At 42.0% G+C, this 22890-nt stretch overlaps 1 protein-coding gene across 1 annotated transcript in view; it reads left to right on the forward strand.

Annotated features, from left to right (window-relative positions):
• Nucleotides 1-12753: 12753 nt before the first annotated feature.
• Nucleotides 12754-22890, forward strand: part of galnt16 (UDP-N-acetyl-alpha-D-galactosamine:polypeptide N-acetylgalactosaminyltransferase 16) — a 40073-nt gene continuing 29936 nt past the window's right edge. Inside the window, exons 1-4 of the mRNA XM_079527974.1 lie at nucleotides 12754-13140; nucleotides 20147-20328; nucleotides 21386-21484; nucleotides 21582-21649. Of these exons, the coding sequence (XP_079384100.1) occupies nucleotides 12931-13140; nucleotides 20147-20328; nucleotides 21386-21484; nucleotides 21582-21649 (559 nt within the window). The 5' untranslated portion in view covers nucleotides 12754-12930. The remainder of the gene's footprint in view (nucleotides 13141-20146; nucleotides 20329-21385; nucleotides 21485-21581; nucleotides 21650-22890) is intronic.

Below are 22890 nucleotides of genomic sequence, written 5' to 3' on the forward strand. Positions count from 1 at the left end.
GTTTGTGTTTGAGAAAAATTGGGTAAGAGACTGAGTGACTACTGGCTTTTTTTAATGTGTATGGGATCTTTTTTACAGGCGACATTCAAGTCATGGTCATTAATTCCCACTATTACAACGTGGTAAGCATGACATCATGATCTCAAAGCTCTTGGAAAAGTTTTCCTGCATTGGTAAATATCACACCATTGTACCATTCATGTAAATTATTCTTGTGAATACATGGAACACAATACAACTTGAATGCATCGATAGAGCTAATTGGTGGCATAGTGAAAAGAATGAAGGCTGTCCTTTGATTCACCTGTCATCTCTCTCTCTACGTCGTCCTCAGACGAGCCCTCCATCGGCGTCTCCAGTCATCTCGGTTCTCCATACATCTGGCCAGCTCATTTGCGCTTTCTGCACCAGCATCTTTCTTTAGTACGTCCACATAGGTAGGTGTGGGACGTCCTCTCGATGTGTGTGTTGGTTCCCACAGTACAAGCTTTTTGGCCGGGAGTTCTTGGTGTCGGTGGCAGTGGCCAGCTATAGTCTCATCCTCCTTACTGCTATCTTCTCTGATACACTTGGTAATGCCCCGTACAGACACTTGTTGGTGATGTGCTCGTCCTGGTTGATGTTCAGTACCACACGTAACATTCTGGTGTAGCATCCATCCAGGGATTTCTGTAGGGCTTGTGTTAGTGTCCAGCATTCCCAGCCATAGAGGAGAACAGACTCCACGGTCGCAGAGAAGAAACTGATCTTGATATGTCGGGGGAGGTTGGATTTCCACACACTGGTCATACCATTAAGAGCTCTCCAGGCAAGTGCTTTCCTCACTTTATTTATTTATCAATTTACCAGGTTCCCCCTCTCCGAATATGATGATGTCTGAAAAGATAATTCCCCATCCAGATCATTACTGTACGTACACTAAAGTGCAAGGACACTTTGGTAGAGGTTTGGGTCTGGGTTGTGAACTTACCTTGCCATGATGTCACTCCAAAGGTGAGTAAACTAACGTGCTGTTTTATAAAACATTTCAACTTACTGCTGATTTTACAATTTGAAGATCCCAATCCACGGATCCAGTCCAGCACACTCCTAATAAAAATAGCAAAATCAACATGATGTTAAAATGTATTCAAATAAAACATGCTCTATATTGGCAGAATCCGCTTTGTTTGCATTTGTCTACGGGCTAAAAGAGTGACTTTGGGAGCGGTTTCACCAAACAATGTAATTTGTCAAGTCATTAAGGAGCATATTTTAAATTAATATAAATGGAGAAACTATTTTTTATGTCTCATCCACCTTTGACCTTGCACTAGAACCACACGAATCCCATGCTTCAATGTAAAGTAGTAGATGTCTCTGCCTTCAGACCCTGGGGGCTATCAGGGGCAAAATCTTAGCCTATATTACTCTTGAAATTGTAACAATTTAAAATTTTTAAAGTATGTTTTACTTAATAGATTTACTCTGAATTTGGTGTAATTTACATTAATTGCAAATATAAAGAGCAGCCCTACTCTTTTCACATGACGAACTCTCTCCATCTTATCTGGTAGTCCTTCCACTGAAGAATGGTAAACACTGTTACTGTACTTGTCTTACTAATGGCTTTGATACGCTGAACGGAGCCAGGCTGGGGTAACAGAATAACAAACCAAGCTAGGCCTGATGCTCAGCAACAGAGTAGGCACGGTGAGCCGGCCAACTGCTTTCGGGCCGGGGGACACGGATGCATTACGATGACTACTACTCTGCAAGGAAACAGTCTTTGGGTAAAAACACGGCTGAAATGCATGGAGTATGTTTGGCTGATGGTACTGTACATATTGTTTTAGAGGCTGATCTTCAGGGCCGGATTTAGCCAGGCCTACTAGGGTGGGCAGATGTTATAGGGGGGGACGACGCGGGCGAAACATTTTTGGGGTGTCAAATCCCCCCAAACCCCCGAAATGCATAGAAAACTATGCTATCATCATATCAGTTCATAGCCTATATCTTCTCCTTCTTTGACCAACAGCATGCTAACCCAATTGCCCTTCCTGACACTACCCTTAATTTGCATTTACCCGGGCTTGGGCCCGGCACAAATAGGATACTGACACATTTATCTTTTTTTTCATCTTTTTATTTTTTTCATCTTTTTTCTTTCTCTCTCTATCTATCTATCTATCTAGTCTTCTCTTTGTCCTGGCAAAAATGGTAACAAATTCATCCATGTCCAATGTATTTGTTATAGATTTCTCATGTGCCAAGATTTTTTTCTGTCGTGCAACATGGTGCGATGGTAGGGGGTTAGGACACGTGCCAGCGTGGAGAAGGAACTCTCACATGAAGCTGAAGACACACCAATTACAAGGGCTGTCACATACAACTTGTGACACTGTATGTCTTCATGTGTTTAGACACAGTGGCCAGGTCTGTTTCGGTTGGACAACATATCTTGTCCAACATTGACTTTGCAACAATGAGTTCGCTTTTCAGAGTTGCATATCTTTTCCAGTTCCAGCAAGTGCATGCAAAGGCTGCAACAAGGTGGAGTCTATAAATCTCTCAGAATAGGGTACAAGGCTTGATATGGCTGTCATTAGTTCTAAATTCTTCTTTGAGAATCTGTTTTCCATTTCTGAAATGGCCCTGTCGAGGATGCTGAGCAAGGATCTTTTGAGAGACTGAGAGGGGGTGATGGTGGGGTTATCAGTATCTGTATGACCCACGGTTGACAACACAACACTTTCACCAAGACGTTTGCTCAATATGCTCCTTCTTTTAGGTTGATGTGACGCATCATGATCCTCCGCAGATAACTCAGAAAGCTCAGTCCAGCAATCCTCTTTGCGGATGTCTTTAAAGGACTCCAGTGATTCAGTAACAACCAAACCAGCAGAACACATATCCACAGCATGAGACTGTAGAATAACATTTGCTGGAATTAAGACACTAAGCACCCGCACTAGAAATGTGGCAATCTCAAAGAAATGTAGCCTCTTCATTTGAATTAAAAGGCCTGATGCTTCAGTGCACAAATCAACTGAGGCCTCATCATCCTCTGAAATCTCTGACAGGATAGTGCAAAGACGTTCTTCGTTCTCAACAATGCACCTTGTCACATCATAATGGCTTGTCCAACGAATTCCAATTAGTCGTCTGAGACAAGGAGCATCATACCTTTCTGACATAGTGGTGACGGAAGAAGTTATACAGGGAATTGCAGAGGTCAAAAAAACGTTTTGGCACATGGCTCACCCTGCATAGCATGCACAACCATTAAATGCAACTGGTCGTTGTATAACAATGAATATATGGCACATATCTATCCACCTTCTTTTGAAGTAGTGCTTGGACACCACCTCGTACTCCACTCATCACCAAAGCACCATCATAACACTGGCTAACTATATTGTCAGCAGTGTAGCCAGCCTCAGAAATGTGTTTTAATATCTCAGTGCTGGTGTACTCGGCATCAAGTTGGTGCAAGTTAAGTAATCCAATTAGACACCTCCAATGCTTTTAACATAGTACCGCTTCTTTTCAAGTGCTGTCTTACCTACCAGCATACTGTCAAATGTCGCCCCGATCACCTCTCTGGACTTGTGTTGTGACCAGGTTGCTGCAGCCTGTATATGATTGTGGCTGGATGCATGTTTCTGCAGCCCCCTTCCATTTTCGAGTGCCGCTTTCCAGTTAGTGTAACCGCGCATGGTATAAAACAACATCCCTTTCATTACCAACACTGCTATATTTTCCGACAGGGGAAACAGAAACATGCGTCTTTTTTAACGGAGTACTCAAGCCATGGTCGTGTGCGGTACCTGCAGGCATGACACAAATGCAAGTTTGGGGTATGAAGTTAATATGGGTTGGGACGGTGCCTCTCCATTCAAGTCTGTGCTCACTGTGACTGGGGCCGAGACAGCGGGGGCGTCGGGTCCCCCATTGTTGGGTCTAAAAATGTGGCGCAGTGCCCACCCAATCAGAAATGATAGCCTACAGATATTTTGTGATATTTTTTATAGGCAAAGAAATAAAATAATTCCCAAAACTTTTGATTGGGTGGGCAGGACGCACGTTTGGGTGGGCACTGCCCACCCCTGCCCCCCCCCCCCCCCCCCCCCCTATAACCGGCCTTGCTGATTTTAGGACATATTCCCCCATAGGCCTACTGTCAAGTTACTTGAACCACAGACTTACCAGAGGGGATCACTCCGTTCGTGTAAATTGCTGTCTGTAAGGCAAGAATATACCCACTGCTGAATAATTTACAGTGTTTCAAATGCTCATACTGTAGGTCTCTTTTGGTGTTGAGGCGCTGAGGGATGCTGTCATGTCTTGGAATGACACACTAGCCACTAGTGTAGTGTGCAAATGGAAAAGAGTAAGAGGTCGAAATGCTGTAAGGCAAACATGAGTCCCCAGACCTCTCGGGAGCTGTAATTCGTCAGCCCACCTCAGTTTTTATGTTTTGTAAATCATCTGGATATCCTCAAAGTCACGAGTTAGTGGGAATGCCAGAAACTAAAAATGAATGACGGAAAGATTTATGGCTTTTAATAAGTCTCTTTGTAATAGTCTACACTACAGCCTATTACGACGTGGCTTTATAGTGAGTAATTTACATTACATAAATGTTGCAGTCATAAGGAAAGGTTAGGCCTAGCCGCCTATAGAGGGTATGTGCATGCTTAAAGTGAATGGCACATCGAGTGGCAAAGCAACATGCAAAGTGAGTTTAACATTGTTTAACGTTGTTTAATGCAATCACATAGGACTTTTCTGTTTGGATGCATGGGCTGTCAAGGCCAGAAAGTAGTTTTTTGCCACTCAGTAGGCATTCCTGCATAACCTCCAGGTTTGCTGATGATGTCACGCGCATACCCTCTATATTCCAGAACTCAAGTGGACATGTCAGCGACAAGCATGAATGTTGAAAACATTTTGTAGATTGTTAAAAGTCTTTATGTACGTATTACGATGTGGTCTTGGAAAGTAATTTCAGACTTTCAACCTTCAGTTTTGGTGATGAGATTTCTAAGCAATAAAGCCCTATTTTACTTTAATATTAATATTTAATATACACCAACAAGCACAATTGCACATTGAACACTCGCCAACACAACACTCACTCATACTAGATAGGTATATTCCTTCATTCATTGGTGATGGACTGTACATGAGTTTATTCATATTATATTAATATGAATAAACATACCGTACATGAGTTTATTCATATTATATTAATATGAATAAACATACCGGTATTTATCCATATTGTATGAATAAACCAAGAGTTATATTATAGGATATCCATTGTTTCTAGACTGTGCCTACATTCATTCAGAGACTCACTGCAATTATTTAGTGGCACAATCTAAGCTATTTTTTTGTATTATTACCTGTCCTGTGACTGTCCCTCCAATCCGCTTTATTTATAAAGCACATTTTGTTGAAACAAAGTGCTGTACACAAAGAAATACTAAAATATCAAAGGCAAAAAAACTACATAAACAGGGCAACATAAGGACATAATGCAGTGGAAGCAACAACTCTTAATCAGCATGTTCGAATGCCAGGGAGTACAAGTGAGTTTTCAGACGTGATTTAAAGAGAGGCAAGGTTTGAGAAGCTCTAACATGAGGTGGAAGTTCATTCCACAGTGTGGGCGCTACAACGGAAAATGACCTATCCTCCATCAGTAACAGCCAAAATCAGAGTAATTATATTTTCCCATCCATCTGTCCATATGAATACGAGACTGCTCGCAACTGTCCGTTTACCGTACTTGCATCTGTCTGTGTCCCATTGTCATGAATGTGATATCTTAGGGAATTTCATTACATCCAGCACAAAAGTCCCCTTTGACTCAAGTATGAACTGATTATAAGTTGGTGGTCAAAGTTCAAGGTCACTGTGACCTAACAAAGCACATTTTTGGCCATAACTTGAGAATTATACACTAATATATCAGGTCTGGACACATGCACAACTTATCATCAGTGCTGTATTTCTAATTTATCTGGAATGCTTCTTTGACTTTTACTCAAATCTGTGCATTTCCTATGTTTCTGCCGTGGCATTGTGAAATCCATGATCTCGATATATATATATATATATATGGTATGTTTTTAAAACCTTGAAGAACAATTGTTTTTGTAGTGATACCAATCACAACGAAATTAAAATGTACTGTTAGTTCCATTCATTCAAGTTGGACCACATGATTGACCATTAAAATAAACATGCTCTAAAATGCACGCAACCCACCCTTCTGAACACTTAACACAAGTGGTCATTTGGGTGGGCCACGAATGATTGTGAGATTTCCAAGTTGGCCCTAGAACCACTGCTCTGCAGTACTGCAGAACTGCACTACTGAAGCTCAAGAGTGAAGGGAGAAAATCCACAATATTTTGTCTGCTAATATCCCTGTATGCCTTTATGACCAGAGATGGGAAGGTCACCTGAATGTAATCTGTTACAGGGCACAGATTACCTGTCCGGTATTGTAATGCAATCCAGCGTGTAGATTACTCACGTTGAACAAATTAAGTAATCAAATTGTGTTCAGTTCCCTTTGATTTACATTGCCTCCAAAACTGTTTTTGGAGGCAAATGATTTAACTATTTAAATCATTTGTTCCAGTTTACTTTGAAATGGTAACTTCAATATCTCGTTCCCACTGCAAAGTGCAAACACTATTACATTTTTCAAGATGTGTGAACAGATGTTAGTGTCTATTAGTAACTATGATCTCAGCTCACTAACATATAAATGTTGCGTTTCATCATCATCATCATCATCATCATCATCTTTGTTATGGACTCTTACAATAAAATAAAAACACAAACAAAGCCAAAACAAAAGGAAAACATTAATCTAATGCTCACAGGGGAGACTGGTATCACACACTAAAACACTGTTTGACAGCAGAACCATAATGGTGTTCTGGCAGTGCTGGAAGAAGTAGCCTACTCCAATTCTTTCTTTTGTAAAAGTAGCATTACCACAAATAATATTAATACTAGTCACCACTCACTAACACACCGCAATGTGTTGTGAATTTGTATATCTGCTATTTTTGAATAGTCAAAGTAACTACCGTAGTAACTAATGTTTGTCATTTAAATTTCATTTATTATGGAGAGAATTACATTCAGCTTCAGAGGTCAAGTTGAAGTCTTCACATATAACTGGTTTAGATGGATTACTCATGTTTCTACCATAAGACCTGATTTTGTATACATTCAGTGAAACCTGTTTAACCTGTATATGCACCTGTTTGAGGTACTTATGTATTATGAATGATCATCAATAGAGAAGAGAGGCAGATATCTCCCCTTGTGTGTATTGTACGTATATTGTCTTGTTTTGTTTTCGGTTGTATGTATTGTCAATTGTCAGTTGTTTCGTTTTCATGTATGTTTGATTAAAATTCAATAAAACGTAAATTAAAAAAAAAAAAATCAAATTCAAATTGCAGTGGAGTAGCCCTCTGGGCTGTAGTTGAGTTAGCCATGGTTCACATGGCTTAATTTCCGCCTGTTTTACGCGATCACTACATTTACACTGAAAACGTGTACATAAACATTCAGATTTCAAATATAAAGTACTCACCACCACTGGCCTACTTGGAACGCACTGGCCTACTTGGAACGATGCAAGTTGGAAATACATGCCCCACCCAGTTATTATGTCTGTGTCCCTTTTACGCCCATATATGGAGTTCTTTGTCAGGCATGCCCAAATGGAGTCTATGCAGATGTCGGAACAATCATTGTGATGTCAGAACAGGCGAGGCCAGCTCCATATATGGAGATATAGGGGTGATTAGGTCCAGATCCCGGGCAGAGGCTTCTGTGCTGGTTGTGGACACTGGTGTATCCAACGGACTCGACACCAGGCACTGCACTCCCTGTGGTGGTGTGGAACGCGCGTTCTCGAGATACATGGATTACAGACGTACACACACATATATAAGTACGCACTGACTGCACAGAGGCATTTATAGATAGATGTTATATCATCTTTAAAATCTTTGTGTTTTGCCAATTATTTGGGGCCCACTTACAATATCCTCAATGCCCACCAGTGGGCCCCGGTCCACAGGTTTAGAATTGCAGGTTTTAAGATAAACTTGTACATGAGGTTTCTCAATACATCCCGAAAAGTATTTACTCCTGCTTTTCAAAAACAGTCATTTGTAATTTTGTACTACACCCAGTTAGTGTGTGGAAGTGGTGGAAGAAGTACTCGGATGTCATTACCATATACTGTAGATGTTACCATACTCCCATTATATTTATTTCTCTACTCCACTGCAGGCCCATCCTTTTTGTTTGAAAACATGGGGCCAGTGCAGTTCCCATCGGCACTGGAGGCTGCATGACTCCTTGGGGGGTGTTGGGAGAATTCTTGTATACTTTAACCCTGCGGCTGTGCTTTTGCTCAGTAATCTGTCAGGAATTCCGAAAGAGAGAAAGCTCAGAGTTTAGGGTGTAAACTGTAAAGCAAGACCCGCAGAGTGGCCTCTTCTGTTCCGATGGGCACCTCTGGCTCTTGAGTTCTGATGCAGACTTGGTGCTGAGGGGTATTTGGAAATACTGTATGCTACGTGATTTGTGTGGGTTTTGTTTTAATTCAACCCAGATGTCAGGTGGGTGGGGTTTGTTTTAGAGGAGACTACAGATTATTTATACAATAATAAAATAATTAGACAATACTTTAATGTCAGTGTACTTAGCTACAGTGATTGACAATGTATTCTTGACTCTCCTGATAGGGTTTTAGTTGTGATATGTACTGTGTGCGACACGAAGATTTTTTTAAATAGTTTTCCTACAAAATCCGATTTTCGCTATTTGAAAATATTGGTATCACCAGCTGCTGGTACACACTGGTTGATTAGACAAGAGTAAAATAATTTATACCATTTAATTTATAAAATCACAACTTATATGTTACCCAACCACAAATTCAAATCGGCAAACCATGGTGAAGGATCAGAAAGAATTCCTGCATGCTCACTGACACTCTGTTTGCACAGTGGGCGCGCGCACACACACACACACACACACACACACACACACACACACACACACACACACACACACACACACACACACACACACACACAGTCACATACACATACAATACACATACACATACACATACACATACACATACACATACATACAAGTCCCAACTTGCACATCACAGAGCCTGATGATGAGCGGTTCAAGCCAAGAGATGATTGGCTAAGATTCCATTATTATGATAGTGAAATTCCATTGAGACTGTTGTGTGCGCGTGTGCGTGTGTGCTTGCGCTCACAATTGAGTAATACAGACAGTATATGTGAATCTGTGTTTATGAGCTTAAGTACATGCACATGTATAGAGTGTCTATTTCTGTATACAGTATTTGTGGTCTTGGGTGTATGTGCTGCTGTAAGCTTGTGTGTACATACGCACGTACCAGAGTCTGTGTGTCTTTGTGTGTCTGGGAGATTCACCATTTTGGCATACCTGTCTGAAATGCCAGCAGTCTTTCTCAGTGGAACTAAAAGGGCTAGGGTAGGGATGGTCAGTGGAAAAGTAGTGTTAAGCCAACAGACAGACAGGCAGACAGACAAGTGGCCTTGTCTGCCCCTCTATTTGCTCATATTCATCCTTGTACCAGGGTCAGTTTTTAAGTGAAGTTTGTTGATTTAATTTAATCTAATCCACATTATTACTGCAATATTCTGCAAAAAAGGTGTTATGTTTTTACATTTTATCTACCCTTGTGCTATTTACTGTAGTTTGACCCTTCACCTTTTTTATTTGGGAAAGGGTCTCGTATTTCTGTGGTGAGTCTTGTCAGACATGGAAACACTTACCTTTGTCTGCTCCTTACATTCACCATGCTGACCTGTCAGCTTTGAGTTCTTATCAGTGTTAGGGTCAATTCAGTCAGTTCCAGTTGAAAAGTGAAACTGCTATTCAGTTGTTAATGGAGGAGCATTTAGAGTGTTCTATCTCACTCAAGGGAGGATATATTAACCTTTTTGAAGAGCTAAAGGTTTAGTTTAAAGCTGCATTTACCCTGGTTTGATTAACCCATTCACAAGACTTTATTCTGAACATGTAACAAAATAAAAGCATAAACAATAAGTAAGAAACAAAACAATATACTAACGCTTAATAAGAAAAACGGTTTATTGACATTGTCTATCTATGTAATTATGGAAAAATTTTCATGGTTTTGTGGCATACATAATATCTGCACAGACACAGAGATGCAAGCCTTCGCTTAATTGTCTCATATTCACTATATAGCTTCACCAAAAAGTAAACTGTTGGGTGTTAGCAAGGCAGTACACAATGCTATTTTATTTATTTTTTTCTTGTTTCTTTGCTTACCCGACATGGGAACGTGGCCCCTGGTCTTCCTCTGTGTCTCGGGATAGACAGTGTTGACACAAGGGGCAGACCAGTCCGCACTGGAAAGTCCAGATGTTGAGCTTGTTTCCTTTTTGTACCCACTAATCTTTGCCACAACCGAGAGGCAGAGTCTGTAGAGACACATTCCCACCAATGTCTCAGTTACAGTGGTACCCATGCTGCTGCTGCTGAGGAGAGGAGATAAGATTATACTTAATTTTCAAGTTCCACAGAGGCAAATTAACTCAGCCACCCATCCTATGGAAACACACACACGCACATACATCTGCCACAAACAACAGAGTGGAATGTTTAGAAAATTGCAGAAGGATATTTGAAAGTCAAATTAGTGCAGCCGATTTCATTGCCTGCATCATCGGCCACAATTTACCCTGCATCTGTACTTTTACTGCAGGCAATTCATGATGGCCGGGGTCTGTTGTATGTACTGTACTGTATAATTGCCACAGAACTCTCTAACCCACTATAATTGGACTATTGGGTCCAGCTCTGAATTGCTGAAAAGCTCTAGTCACTACCAGCTGTGCTGCCTTTGAGCCCTGCTGCCCTGACAAGGTAAAAGATAACCAATGATAATGCTGCCACCAGCACTATATGGTCTTCTCTGTTTGAATGAAGACAAATAAATCCATCCCTGAAGCCATCTGTGGCCATGACCTCTCTGCTCCACTTCCCATGTAGCTATATATCAATGTTGTGGGCCAGAAACCGTGTGCTGTGCAGTATGTCCAAAACGTTACTTCTCAGGTATACCTGAGAAGTAACGTTTTGGACATACTGCCTATACCTATTATAATAGGAAAAAAAGGAACCTGTGTTCCAATGGACCATGTAGCTTGAAAGTCACAAGCTCCTTTTTAATGTTTCATTGATTAAATGTTTATAAAACAGTCCTAACCACTTTCAACCTGGCATGGAAATTTAAAAAAAGAAAAAGTAGAGAAAAGGTGTGTGTGTGTGTGTGTGTGTGTGTGTGTGTGTGTGTGTGTGTGTGTGTGTGTGTGTGTGTGTGTGTGTGTGTGTGTGTGTGTGTGTGTGTGTGTGTGTGTGTGTGTGTGTGTGTGTGTGCGTGTGTGTGTGTGTGTGTGCGTGCGTGCGTATCTTTATTTTATATTAATGTTATCTTACTAATACAATCTTAGTGTTTTGCCAATTATTTGAGGGCTTGCAATATAGTGAACCCCTGCAGTTGAGAGCTGCATGCCTTTAGAGGGAATGCACTTTGTTGAAACATTTGTAAAGAGCTATCACTGGTTTGCTCTGATTAGTGTGAAAAAGTATGTGAATCATTATGTTACATGTGTGTGTTGAACTTGAGACACCCCCCCCCTCTCTCATTCTCATTGGGGGGAGCCCCGGGCTTATACTTATAATGTGATTAAATGCTGTGTGAAATACATTGGCTCTATCAGGAGTATTGATTACAGCTTTTTGGATTTTTCAAGAACTTAATTAATGGTGATGAAAATAAATTAAGCCTGGCGCCAGGGAATCTCTTTCGGACATTTCACTTCATCTTTGTGTTGTGGAGGCATGCAGTTATTTACACAAACATCATGCGCGTGCCAAGTGTCGTGTTACTTTGCTTATGTTTCAGATGAGGACATTTTGACATTCAATTTATAATGGCGATGCAGGGGCCAGGCCAGCTGTGCAAAAATAACCCTAAATAGGTGGGGTGTGCATGACCTCACAACGTGCATTATGTATTCATTTTTTCTTTCTTTTTTCTTCAGAAAGTGAATAAGAAGGAAACGCATGGGCCCCTATAGGCATTGCTGGCTTGCTCTGTTAGGCTATGTCTATAGCTTGGTGTTTATTGGTATATCGTTTATAGCCCTCAGTGGGTTCTGCTTGCAACGGTTCTGTGTTTAATGTATTCCGACAGAATCGGACTTATTTTTTATGAGTTTGCCTTCATTAAACCATGCGCGGGGTCGAAAAGGTCAGCTGCGCAGATCCAGAATGAACCATATAACCAAGCAAGAGGATTTGAAATTGCCAAAGCGTGGAACAATTTGCATTCATTTCGAGGCTGCTTCTTCTTCTTCTTACATTCATAATTTAAAACATAATGCTTAAAATACATTTTACGGTATTCTAACTAGCTTATTTTATTATTATAAATAAATCATAAAATAAATCTAATTCATTGTGTCCAGATATGGACATTCAATCAGCATGGCGCAAGAGGCAGTGGACGGCATATGACTCGGCGCTAGGACCGCCGCTCTGTCAGTGCGCAAATCCAGTCCGAGGCAGAGCTCCAAATAGACTCTCTCCAAGGCAAGCAGAGCAGCTTGTGTGTGCTGCGGTGCACGGAACATCCCCACGCACTGAGGCACCGCACCGCGCTGCTTCTCATCCTCTACTTCTCTCTCTCTCTCCCTCTCTGTCTGTGTCGCTTTGTCTTCTCCTCCCCGGCCGGCGGACGACGAACCCGAACCACCTGCGGGCTCGTCTCCGGAGCCCTCCCTCCCTTATGGGCTCACCATGCGCAGGATACGGGCCAACGCCATCGCAATATTGACCGTAGCTTGGATCCTGGGGACCTTCTATTACCTGTGGCAGGACAACAAACCGCACGCGTCCCCGTCGTCGGCGTCGCAGCCCCGCGGCGCAGGGGGCAGCCGGGGCCATGGACAGAAGCTGCTGGCTGGGCGGTTGGAGATCCATCGAGACGACCGGACCATCCCGCTGATTGTGAGTGGCAGGTTCCGTGTGGATGGATGGATGGAGGGATGGATGGAGGGATGGAGGCTGCAGGGCACAGAGCGAGTGAGCGACTAGGGGGGGAGTGAGTGTGAGAGAGTGTGAGAAGAGGGGCTCATGATGCGCTGCATATTGTACCTCGCTGGAAACGGGCGAGCTGCCTGCAAGAGTGTGTTGCATGCTGATGTGTGTGTGTGTGTGTGTGTGTGTGTGTGTGTGTCACAGTGTGTGTGTGTGTGTGTGTGTGTGTGTGTGTGTGTGTGTGTGTGTGTGTGTGTGTGACTGTGTGTGTGTGTGTGTGTGTGTGTGTGTGTGTGTGTGTGTGTGTGTGCGTGTGACTGTGTGTGTGTGTGTGTGTGTGTGTGTGTGTGTGTGTGCGCACGCGTGCAGAGATGTTGCACAGCTGGAGGGAGATGTAACAGGAGGCACTCATCTCATCTCATGATGAGCTTATATGATATTTTCCCAAGATATCATGTAGCCACATGGAAAGGAATAGCCAAGCCTGCTGCCTCTATCCATTATACAGCATGCAGCCTACAGTCAGACTCAGATTATAGATTGCATTCCACTCCTCAGCTACGACGATGTGTTTTCGTGCAATAGTAGCTCAGTCAGAGAACCTCAATTACCCGGTAAGAGGCTTTCCATAAGTCCAGTGCGAGTGTGGCGTGCGCAAACGCTGTCAACCACATTGTTTGTTCAGTGCAACTGCAACAACACCCACTGATTGTTTGAGTGGAATGTTCACGAGGGACAGACAGCAAAGCATACGGTCGTAACACAGGCAGCCAGGTATGCAGACAGACATTAAGGCAGGACTGAGCATCTTTCTTCCATATAATACTGGATGACTTGCTTCAATTATACCCCCATTATTACAGGCCTGTGATAATAAGCACTCACAGTCATGGTCTGCATGCGCCCGTTTTTGCATCACCGCTGGTAAACAGGTGTGAGGTTTCTTCCAGCTTGGCTCGGAGCTAGTGCGGAAAGACACGACTCCAATTGTAAAATAGTGAACACTGAACACACAGTGAAAATTACACCACATGTAGGCTGCTGCATTCCAGCAGACCTGATCCAGAAATCCAGTGACTTAGTACAGACATGTATAGCAGATATAGCCTATAGTAATTTAAAAAAGGCAATAGGGGTTGTCTTTCTATTTATTTGACAGGAACAATGTAAAACATAAATGTGAGCCCTTAAAATCAGATGCATTGTAAAGCATGCAGTCCAGATAAAGCTCATTGTCATCTGCAGTCCGCCTGTGCAGGTGTATAATAATTACATGACGTATACAATAATAAAACACAGAGGACTTTATCTTCTCATGCGGAGAGGACAGGAACATCTGCTCATCAAATGTCCGGATGCTGGCTCTGTTGTGTTATAGGGGCTTTTTTTGTTGTACACAACTGAAGTTGAGGAGATGTCAAATTATTATGCATTTTCAGACATTTAGTATCTCTGAGGACCCCATAGGGGTTCCGGACCCCCTGTTGAAGACCCCTGGTTTACAGGGTTTAGAGACCAATGACATTTGCTCAGCTGTATAGTTGAGGTCGCCTGTGTGAAATTCTCACATCGATGTGACATTTCAGGGCCGCCAGTGTGGCAGATGTTTCACTGGAGCGGAAATATTAAATGCTGGCCCTTTTCTATGACAACTTAATCATATTTCAGGAGCACATTTATTCAAACAGTTGAACCGACGATATCATTAACAAAAGGAAGTTGCTGCACTGTAAATAAAGACTCTGCATGGTAACTCAGTGGAGTTTAGGCCAACATATGGAAATATTTGGAGGATTCAATAAGCAAAAAACATATGGCATCACTTTGGATAATATCTGTCTAATAAGAGTAACAATGACCATATCATTTGTTTAGATTCATTACATAACAAATATGGGAAAAGCCATTTTCAAGTACATTTCTTTCTAATTGCTGGCAACCTATACTGGAAAACAGACAGCTAGTATTTACTGGCTTGCCATCATTGAACTGTAATCATGACTCGTACAAATGAGAGGTAATTCTCAGTGGATGGGCCACTATACCAGTGACTATAAACAGTGTTATTGTACAACCATATGCCCTGTCTTCAAATAATGCCATGTTTTATTTGCATGCGCTAACTTTGTGTTTTGCAATCTTTGATTTACACAACAGGGTCATTCACCTTAGCCACCAAACCACAAGATTTCCTGTGTTTAGTTGATCCTGGTAATGTGACCTATATCAGAACGACCTGCCAACACAGATCTAAGTCCAATAGGGCACTTGGGTGGGTTCATAAAAACACAAAGCTAGGACTTTCTCTTTCTTTCTTTCTTTCTTTCTTTCTTTCTTTCTTTCTTTCTTTCTTTCTTTCTTTCTTTCTTTCTGTGAGTGTCTCTCTATTTATCTTCTTTTTGTCTCCCGGCACCTTTAATAACCTTTGATTACATCAATGACATCATGTTCTTCTCAGCATATGTTTGCTATGGCAAACACCTTTGCCCATTTCCTCTGGCGAACCCACTAATGTCCCAGACATACTTTCGAAAACGCTCTCTGTGCGGTCAGAGAATGTGACAAATTTATTCCCAAAGCTATTTAAAATGTTTCATAGTCCTTCTGGACATCCTGCAACATCTGTTACTGTGTTCTCCACAAATACACACACCATTGAGACAAGACATGTAGAGCTACCTGTAGCCTAAACATCTACCCAGGGGACAAAGTGCAGGCTAATCAATCGTCATTATCTATAGCGTTTAATTTGGTGCCACATTTTAACTTCAGATACAATAAAGAGGACAGAGTAGTATTTTTAGAACTCGAGCCATATTGGGACGCAGCGGACACTTGCTTTCAGGGATTAGCACTCTCCCACCACTCTAAAGGCCTGGCTTTACTTGGGTGCCTTCGGATTGGCAGGGCTCTGCAACAAAAACTGTTCGTGGGTGGAAAGCTTGCAGGAGATTGTGTTCTTTTCTGCGACAAGTCATCACTTTACTATAGTGACTCCTATTGGTTGGTCGGGGAGACTGTTCAGTAGGGAGGGGATGTGGAGGAGATAGCGTTACATCCTCCAGGTTAAATGCCTCGCTGTCAGGTGAAAGGAAAGTCCTTGTGTGTCAGAGAGGACGAAACTGGTTAGCCAGTTTCAGACCAAAGGTTTGTGGCGAGACGAAACTCTTTTAAACCCGATTTATACTTTGTTGTACGACGGTGGCGCTTGGCGAAATCTACAAGCTCACAATCCGTTGCGGATACAAGGTGTTAAAGAACCTGTAGATGTGCTATTTTCAGCATGTCACACACACGACACACGTCATACGATGGAGCATAAATGAAAGCATCAGAATGTTGCAGAGAAAAATTGCAACCGTCTGAATCTCCCTGTAGTCTACTCACTCCCCAGGCCAACAGTGGTGGTTGGTAGTGACAAGGGGGAATTGGCAATACCTTGTTGTTAAATAATTGAAACAGTGAAAACTAAAAGTTTGGTGACAAAGGGGACTGGTCCTGCTCTCCATATGGTGTCCTTGTCATCCTAGTTGTGTAGTCAGGGACCTCAGACAACACGTGAGTGACCGCAATTAAACGTCCCAGTAGAACAGAAAACCAGAAGTAGCCTAGCAGAGGCTCCTGAGAACCAGGGTTGGAGAGTCCTAAAGAGAGTGAGTTGCATCTGTACTTGGACTGCTTTTTTCCAGTCTATCTCTCTGCCAAAAATAGCAGACCTAGATCTGCTATTTTTGGCTAATGAGTATTTTACTAACAGACTTTTACTGCGAGTCTGCACTCTGCAGACTCATGCAGTAGATTTCACAGGGATATTTGATTTGTAAGAATTTTCTCAATTCAGCATAGACAATCAGAGACACATGTTCATCTTCTAGTGGAGATTCATATTTAATTCAGTGGATTAGAGTGTTGAAGTGCTTTCTCCACATACATCGGTCCATGTTGTCATTCTTTAGTTTTTTTCTTTCTTTCTCTGGAGAGCTGGAAAGTGAGGTCATACTCCCTGAAATTTGTTTGGGAGGGAGCTCACTAAAGCCTCTCCCCAGACAGACCATTAATAACACTGTAGAGGTTGAAAGTTCCTCTCTTCTCTTTCCATTCCGTCCATCTATCTCTCTGCCTGTCCTTTCTCTCTTATGCCTGATTTATACTTGACTGCACGCCGTGTTGCGCACCAAAGATGGATTTACAAGCTCACAACGTACTTGCAGCACAACACACTGTGAGCTTGTAGCTTGTATTGCTTACAGTATTGAGCAATATACGGATGTACAACTATTCTTGTTGACTTCATGCACTTTATACATTTGTATTAACCTTCCACTCACCCCTCCTATATAACTTCTGTGCATTACTTTTGATTAGATTGATTCAGAATTTTCTTTTAGGGTTCATACTGATTTTATTAGAAATAATTAAAATGAATGCTATATTGGCTGATTAATAGGCATATTACTCAATAAGAGAGTACAATTACAATGCAAACGAATGAGAAAAAACCCTTAAAAAGGCAGCAAACAAAACTTTTTTTTTAAAACTTTGATTTAAAATAAGAAATTCAAATAACTAAGCAGTAGGCTAGCACACCTGCATTCTATGAGTTTGTTCAAGAATCCCGATACTGTACATGGTGCATAAAAAATTATCGTTGTTTCTTCATGTTTAGTTTGGATTCTGGGGTCAAAAAGCAGACTGGGGCCTGGGCCGTGGCTCAGTGGTCCAGGCACCTTGGCTGGTAATCCAGTCTGGCAGTGTGCCGCGGGTTCGACTCCCGATCCCGATGGCCTTTACTGCATGTCATCCCCCCCATCTTTCTCCCCATTTCCTGTCAGCCTACTGTCTGTCCCTCCATAAAAAATATAAAAAATATATATATAAAGGCGAAAGCCACAAAAAAAACATTAAAAAAAAAAGAAGCAGACTGGATGGTTCATGGTGTAGTACAAGATCATACAGTAGATTAGCCCTAACCATTCAATGCTTTTTAAAACTAACAACAGTATTTTTAAATACATTATTTATATAGAGCAGCTACAGGCATTTTCACTATTCAGGTGTTCCTTGAGATTTTGTTATTTGGTCTTGTTCTCGACTGTATTTCCCTTTATTGTTTGTTCATAAATGGACTCTATTTTGTCATAATCTATTGTGGTTGTTATTATTATTGTTATTTTAATTTAATTTGTTTCACATGACACTTGTAAGTAACAGATGTAATGTGGTCTGGGATGGTGGGAGAGCCATTATGTGTATGTATTTGTAGTTAATAGGGGTCACGGTGGCACAGTCGGTAGTGCTGTCGCCTCACAGCCTGGGTTCGATTCCTGCTGGGGACACTGTAGGCGTGTTCTCTCCTCCGCGTCATCAGTGCCCATACCCTGGGTGGGGTTGGCAAAACTGTGTGGAGTTTGCATGTTCTCCCCGGGTCTCCTTCCAAGCGTTACGTCCAACCGGGGCACATGAGGCCAGTCTGTTGTTCTCCCCCGGTTGGCAGAGCCCAGGATTCCTTAAGAACATCCAGTTGTCTTCTGCAAACTTTGGAATCCAATCTTAGCCAATGAAAAATCTGAAAGACGTGTTTTGTGTAATGTCTATAGAGATACTGTGTACCGCATGCAAAAATATGTAGGAGTAGTGCGTTGTGTTGTGTGTGCACAGTTTTGCTGCAATCAAGCCAACAGTGCCAGTGACGCACACACACACACACACACACACACACACACACACACACACACACACACACACACACACACACACACACACACACACACACACACACACACACACACACACACACACACACACACACACGTGTGTCAGTGATGCATGTGGTATATATAGGCTACTGCAAAACCAGGATAGTTCATTCAACTTTAAGTGTACAGGTCAATTCTTACACTTTTAGAGTTAAATTAACATTTTTCTTCTAGCTTCTCATAATTCATTGAATGTAACCATTCAAAGCCACGTAATCATACAAGAGCCCATTTCTTTCTCCTATAATGTTGTGAAAAGTAGAATTCTTAAAGGTAGTAAGAGGTTTATAATCTGTCTCCAATGACACTGAATGAAGCCTTACAGTACAACGCATCACAGTGTGAAATCGTAGATCAGCTATTTTCGTCATCTGTGCTGCGACACCATCCTGTGAGGTACAGTATGAGCATGAATGAGCACAAGGCCTTTGAGTATGTAGCAGAGGAGTTATTTTGTGGACAGGCAGGAAGTAATAGAAGTGAAGGAGCAGTTTGTTGACAAGCTGCAAAACAACTTTTTCCCAGAGGAGCCCTTGCCTCCTAGATTGATGTGATGGATGATGGATGATGGGTGTGTGTGTGTGTGTGTGTGTGTGTGTGTGTGTGTGTGTGTGTGTGTGTGTGTGTGTGTGTGTGTGTGTGTGTGTGTGTGTGTGTGTGTGTGTGTGTGTGTGTGTGTGTGTGTGTGTGTGTGTGTGTGTTTACACCGTAGTGTTTCCACGTGTACCAATCATGTGTCACTGTGTGTTTGATCAGTGGTGGAAAGTAACTAAGTACATTTACTTAAGTACTGTACTTACAATTTTGAGGTATTTGTACTTCACTTGAGTATTTCCAAATTACAATCCTTTTTTCTTCTACTCCACTACATATTGGATCCATTGTGAGCTTGTACATCTGCTATTTTCAAAAGTTTTGTATACATTTGAAACTTGTTATGTGAAATGGGACATTCTACACAATGAGTCCTTTCTACTTTTGTAATTTAAGTACATTTTGATGCGAATACTTTTCTACTTTTACTCGTACATTTTGGGTACATTTTGAATTCCGGATTTTACTTATACTTTACAGAGTATTTCTATATTGCAGTATTGACACGTAAAACATGTGAGTGAGTGCCTTTTCCACCACTGTGCTTGATGTGAATGATGTGAATTGTGAATGCACGGCAGACCATTAAACCACCCCTTAAGATGTTACGATGGCTTTCTCTGCAGGTGACCCAGCCTCCTCAGGCGGAGCAGCAGGGCCCGCTGCTGGGAAGCTTTGATGAGAGGGCCTACCTGTCCGCCAAGGCGCTGAAGCCCGGCGAGGATCCTTACAGAGATCACGCCTTCAACCTGCAGGAGAGCGACCGCCTGGGCAGCGAGCGAGCGATCAGAGACACGCGACACTACAGGTGAAGACCAGGGAAGAAATGAGGCTGAGAGGAGTCGCCCACCTTGATCTGTCAATGGTTATTATTAGGCTGTAACCAAATAGCCACACATGAATGGTATCCATTGATTATTTACATGGTGCCCATTTTGCTCTCAGAGGTTTCTCTCTGGGGTTTGGGGTCTCAATGGGGTTTGAAAACCTTTTTCATGGCAGATACCTCATTTGCCGCTGCTCTTCTTTGGAGCAATTGTGTCATCATCACAGACAACATATTAGCTGGGTCAGGCCGTGCCTCCTAATGCATGTATACCACATGTATTTCTATTGAAGCAGCAGCAGGTCTGACCCAGCTAATATGACAGTGACATTGACACATGGGCCTACATATGTATGATACCAGACTTCAGGCCTTCACACCTACTGTACGTATGTCGAACCCGAATGACATGCTCCACCGGCCGCTGGTCCTCCCATTAGCTACTTTTATTATAAAAAAAGGATTGGCATAGCTGTGTAATATTATTTCCATCACAGGTGTTACCAATGATAGTAATTAAGGCTCCATTTAGACTAGAGCCTTCCCAGTGAGCCAGCATGCACAATAGCAGCAACCTGACTCTGTTTGACCTGAATGGAACATAATAGGTATCATTGACAACACCTGTAAAATTACACAATTATTCATGTCAATATGGCTGCCATGAAAAGGCTTCAAGTTGCTCTTTGACATGATTTTCCCATCTAAATTGGCCAACTTGGCTTGACTTGTATCAATATTTTCAGGGGTCTGATAGTCCTTTTAATGGACTACAGAAGTACTACAGACCTCCAGTTTAATGCCTAATCTATACGTTGTTGTATATACATGTCTCAGGACGAAAAGACAATCTCACACATTCATCCCCCCCCCCCAAGATAACCTTACAAACAGACAAATAAATAAATACATAAAATACAAATTTGACTAAAGTTTTGCCTACAGTATGACATGCCCAAAATTGGGATGCCAGGGGTAAAGTGGTTAATTCCTGCGTGAGGCCTTTCTACTCCATATGGTGTGTTTCCATTCTTTGCAGGTGTGCATCTGTGAACTATGACACAGACCTTCCCCCCACCAGCATCATAATCACTTTCCACAATGAGGCCCGTTCCACCCTCCTGCGCACCATCAAGAGGTAGGAAAGCATGATGGGACCTATGGTGTTAACTGTTGCTGGGATCCTCTGATGTTCTCTGTTAACTCATCCGTCTTTACTCCCCTTATTTCATCAGCGTCCTGATGCGGAGTCCTTCGTCTTTGATTCAGGAGATAATTCTCATAGATGACTTCAGCTCCGACCGTGAGTCTCTGCCCTTTTCCACTGATTCAAGCGGTTTCAGCTCTTAATATCGGCTCTGGTGTTAATATTCCAGTTGATATGGGGGGGGGGGGGGGGGGGAGGTCAGAAAAACCAGAGAGGATGAAACAGTGTTTGCAGTTAACAGAAAAATGAGGAGATGAATCAGGGTTGATGGCGTCAGATATGAGTTGCTCTACCACACGGCTACATTCTGTTTGACAATTCATGGGTGACTGTTATTTTTCATGAAATAAATTAGAGCAATGAAGGAGGTAACCACCTTAATGTACTAGAAAATGAGTAATGGAATTGGACTTGACATTATTATAACAAATGCCTTGCTGTTTTTATGCAACATAGCACTAAGAAAACAATTGGTCACAGAGGGTGTTGAATCATGAAGTCACCATGGCGTTACAATTATAAGGAAACACTCTTTCTTTCTTTCTTTCTTTCTTTCTTTCTTTCTTTCTTTCTTTCTTTCTTAGTCTTACATCATTTCAGAAATGTATATAATATATATAATGTATAGTACTTGAACTATGTACCTTGACTTAATAGAAAATTGATTGAAGGGTTAATCAAACCTCTTTAAAAAAAGAACCGTGAGTAATTACATAATCATTATCAGTTGAATCCAACTTGGGCGCATTGTAATCACTTATTAATGTCTCATGATGTCTTATTACATAACTGACCAGGCTACTGCACAGAAACTGCATTCCAACGATTATTCCCTCTTTGTCTGAATTAGTCAGAGATGAGCTCATGCTGTATATACTGTACACTGTCCACAACACTCCCTCACACGCGTGCGCACACACACACACACACACACACACACACACACACACACACACACACACACACACACACACACACACACACACACACACACACACACACACACACACACACACACACACACACACACACATCAAGCTGTCTCTGATACAGTACATGCAAACAGACACGCACAGTGTGAATATGTTGTCCCAGACACACATGTCTGATATGATACCACACACAGAGAGAGGTGTTGTGGAAGCTTTCCAAGACATCTAGAATGGGAGTAGTCTTTCAGCAGTAGGAGTTGTATTCAGTTACTAATGCCTAGTTTATTTTCCTTCTGCCTCTGAGTCTGCCTGGCTGCTGTGCACACACTGAGCTGAGCCACAAGCCTGCCTGCTGTACAATCAGGATATAGCTTGGTAGACAGCCTGTCCTGTAACTGGAAGGAC

This window comes from Electrona antarctica (genome assembly GCF_951216825.1).
Source record: "Electrona antarctica genome assembly, chromosome: 18".
In the NCBI taxonomy this organism is placed as follows: domain Eukaryota; kingdom Metazoa; phylum Chordata; class Actinopteri; order Myctophiformes; family Myctophidae; genus Electrona; species Electrona antarctica.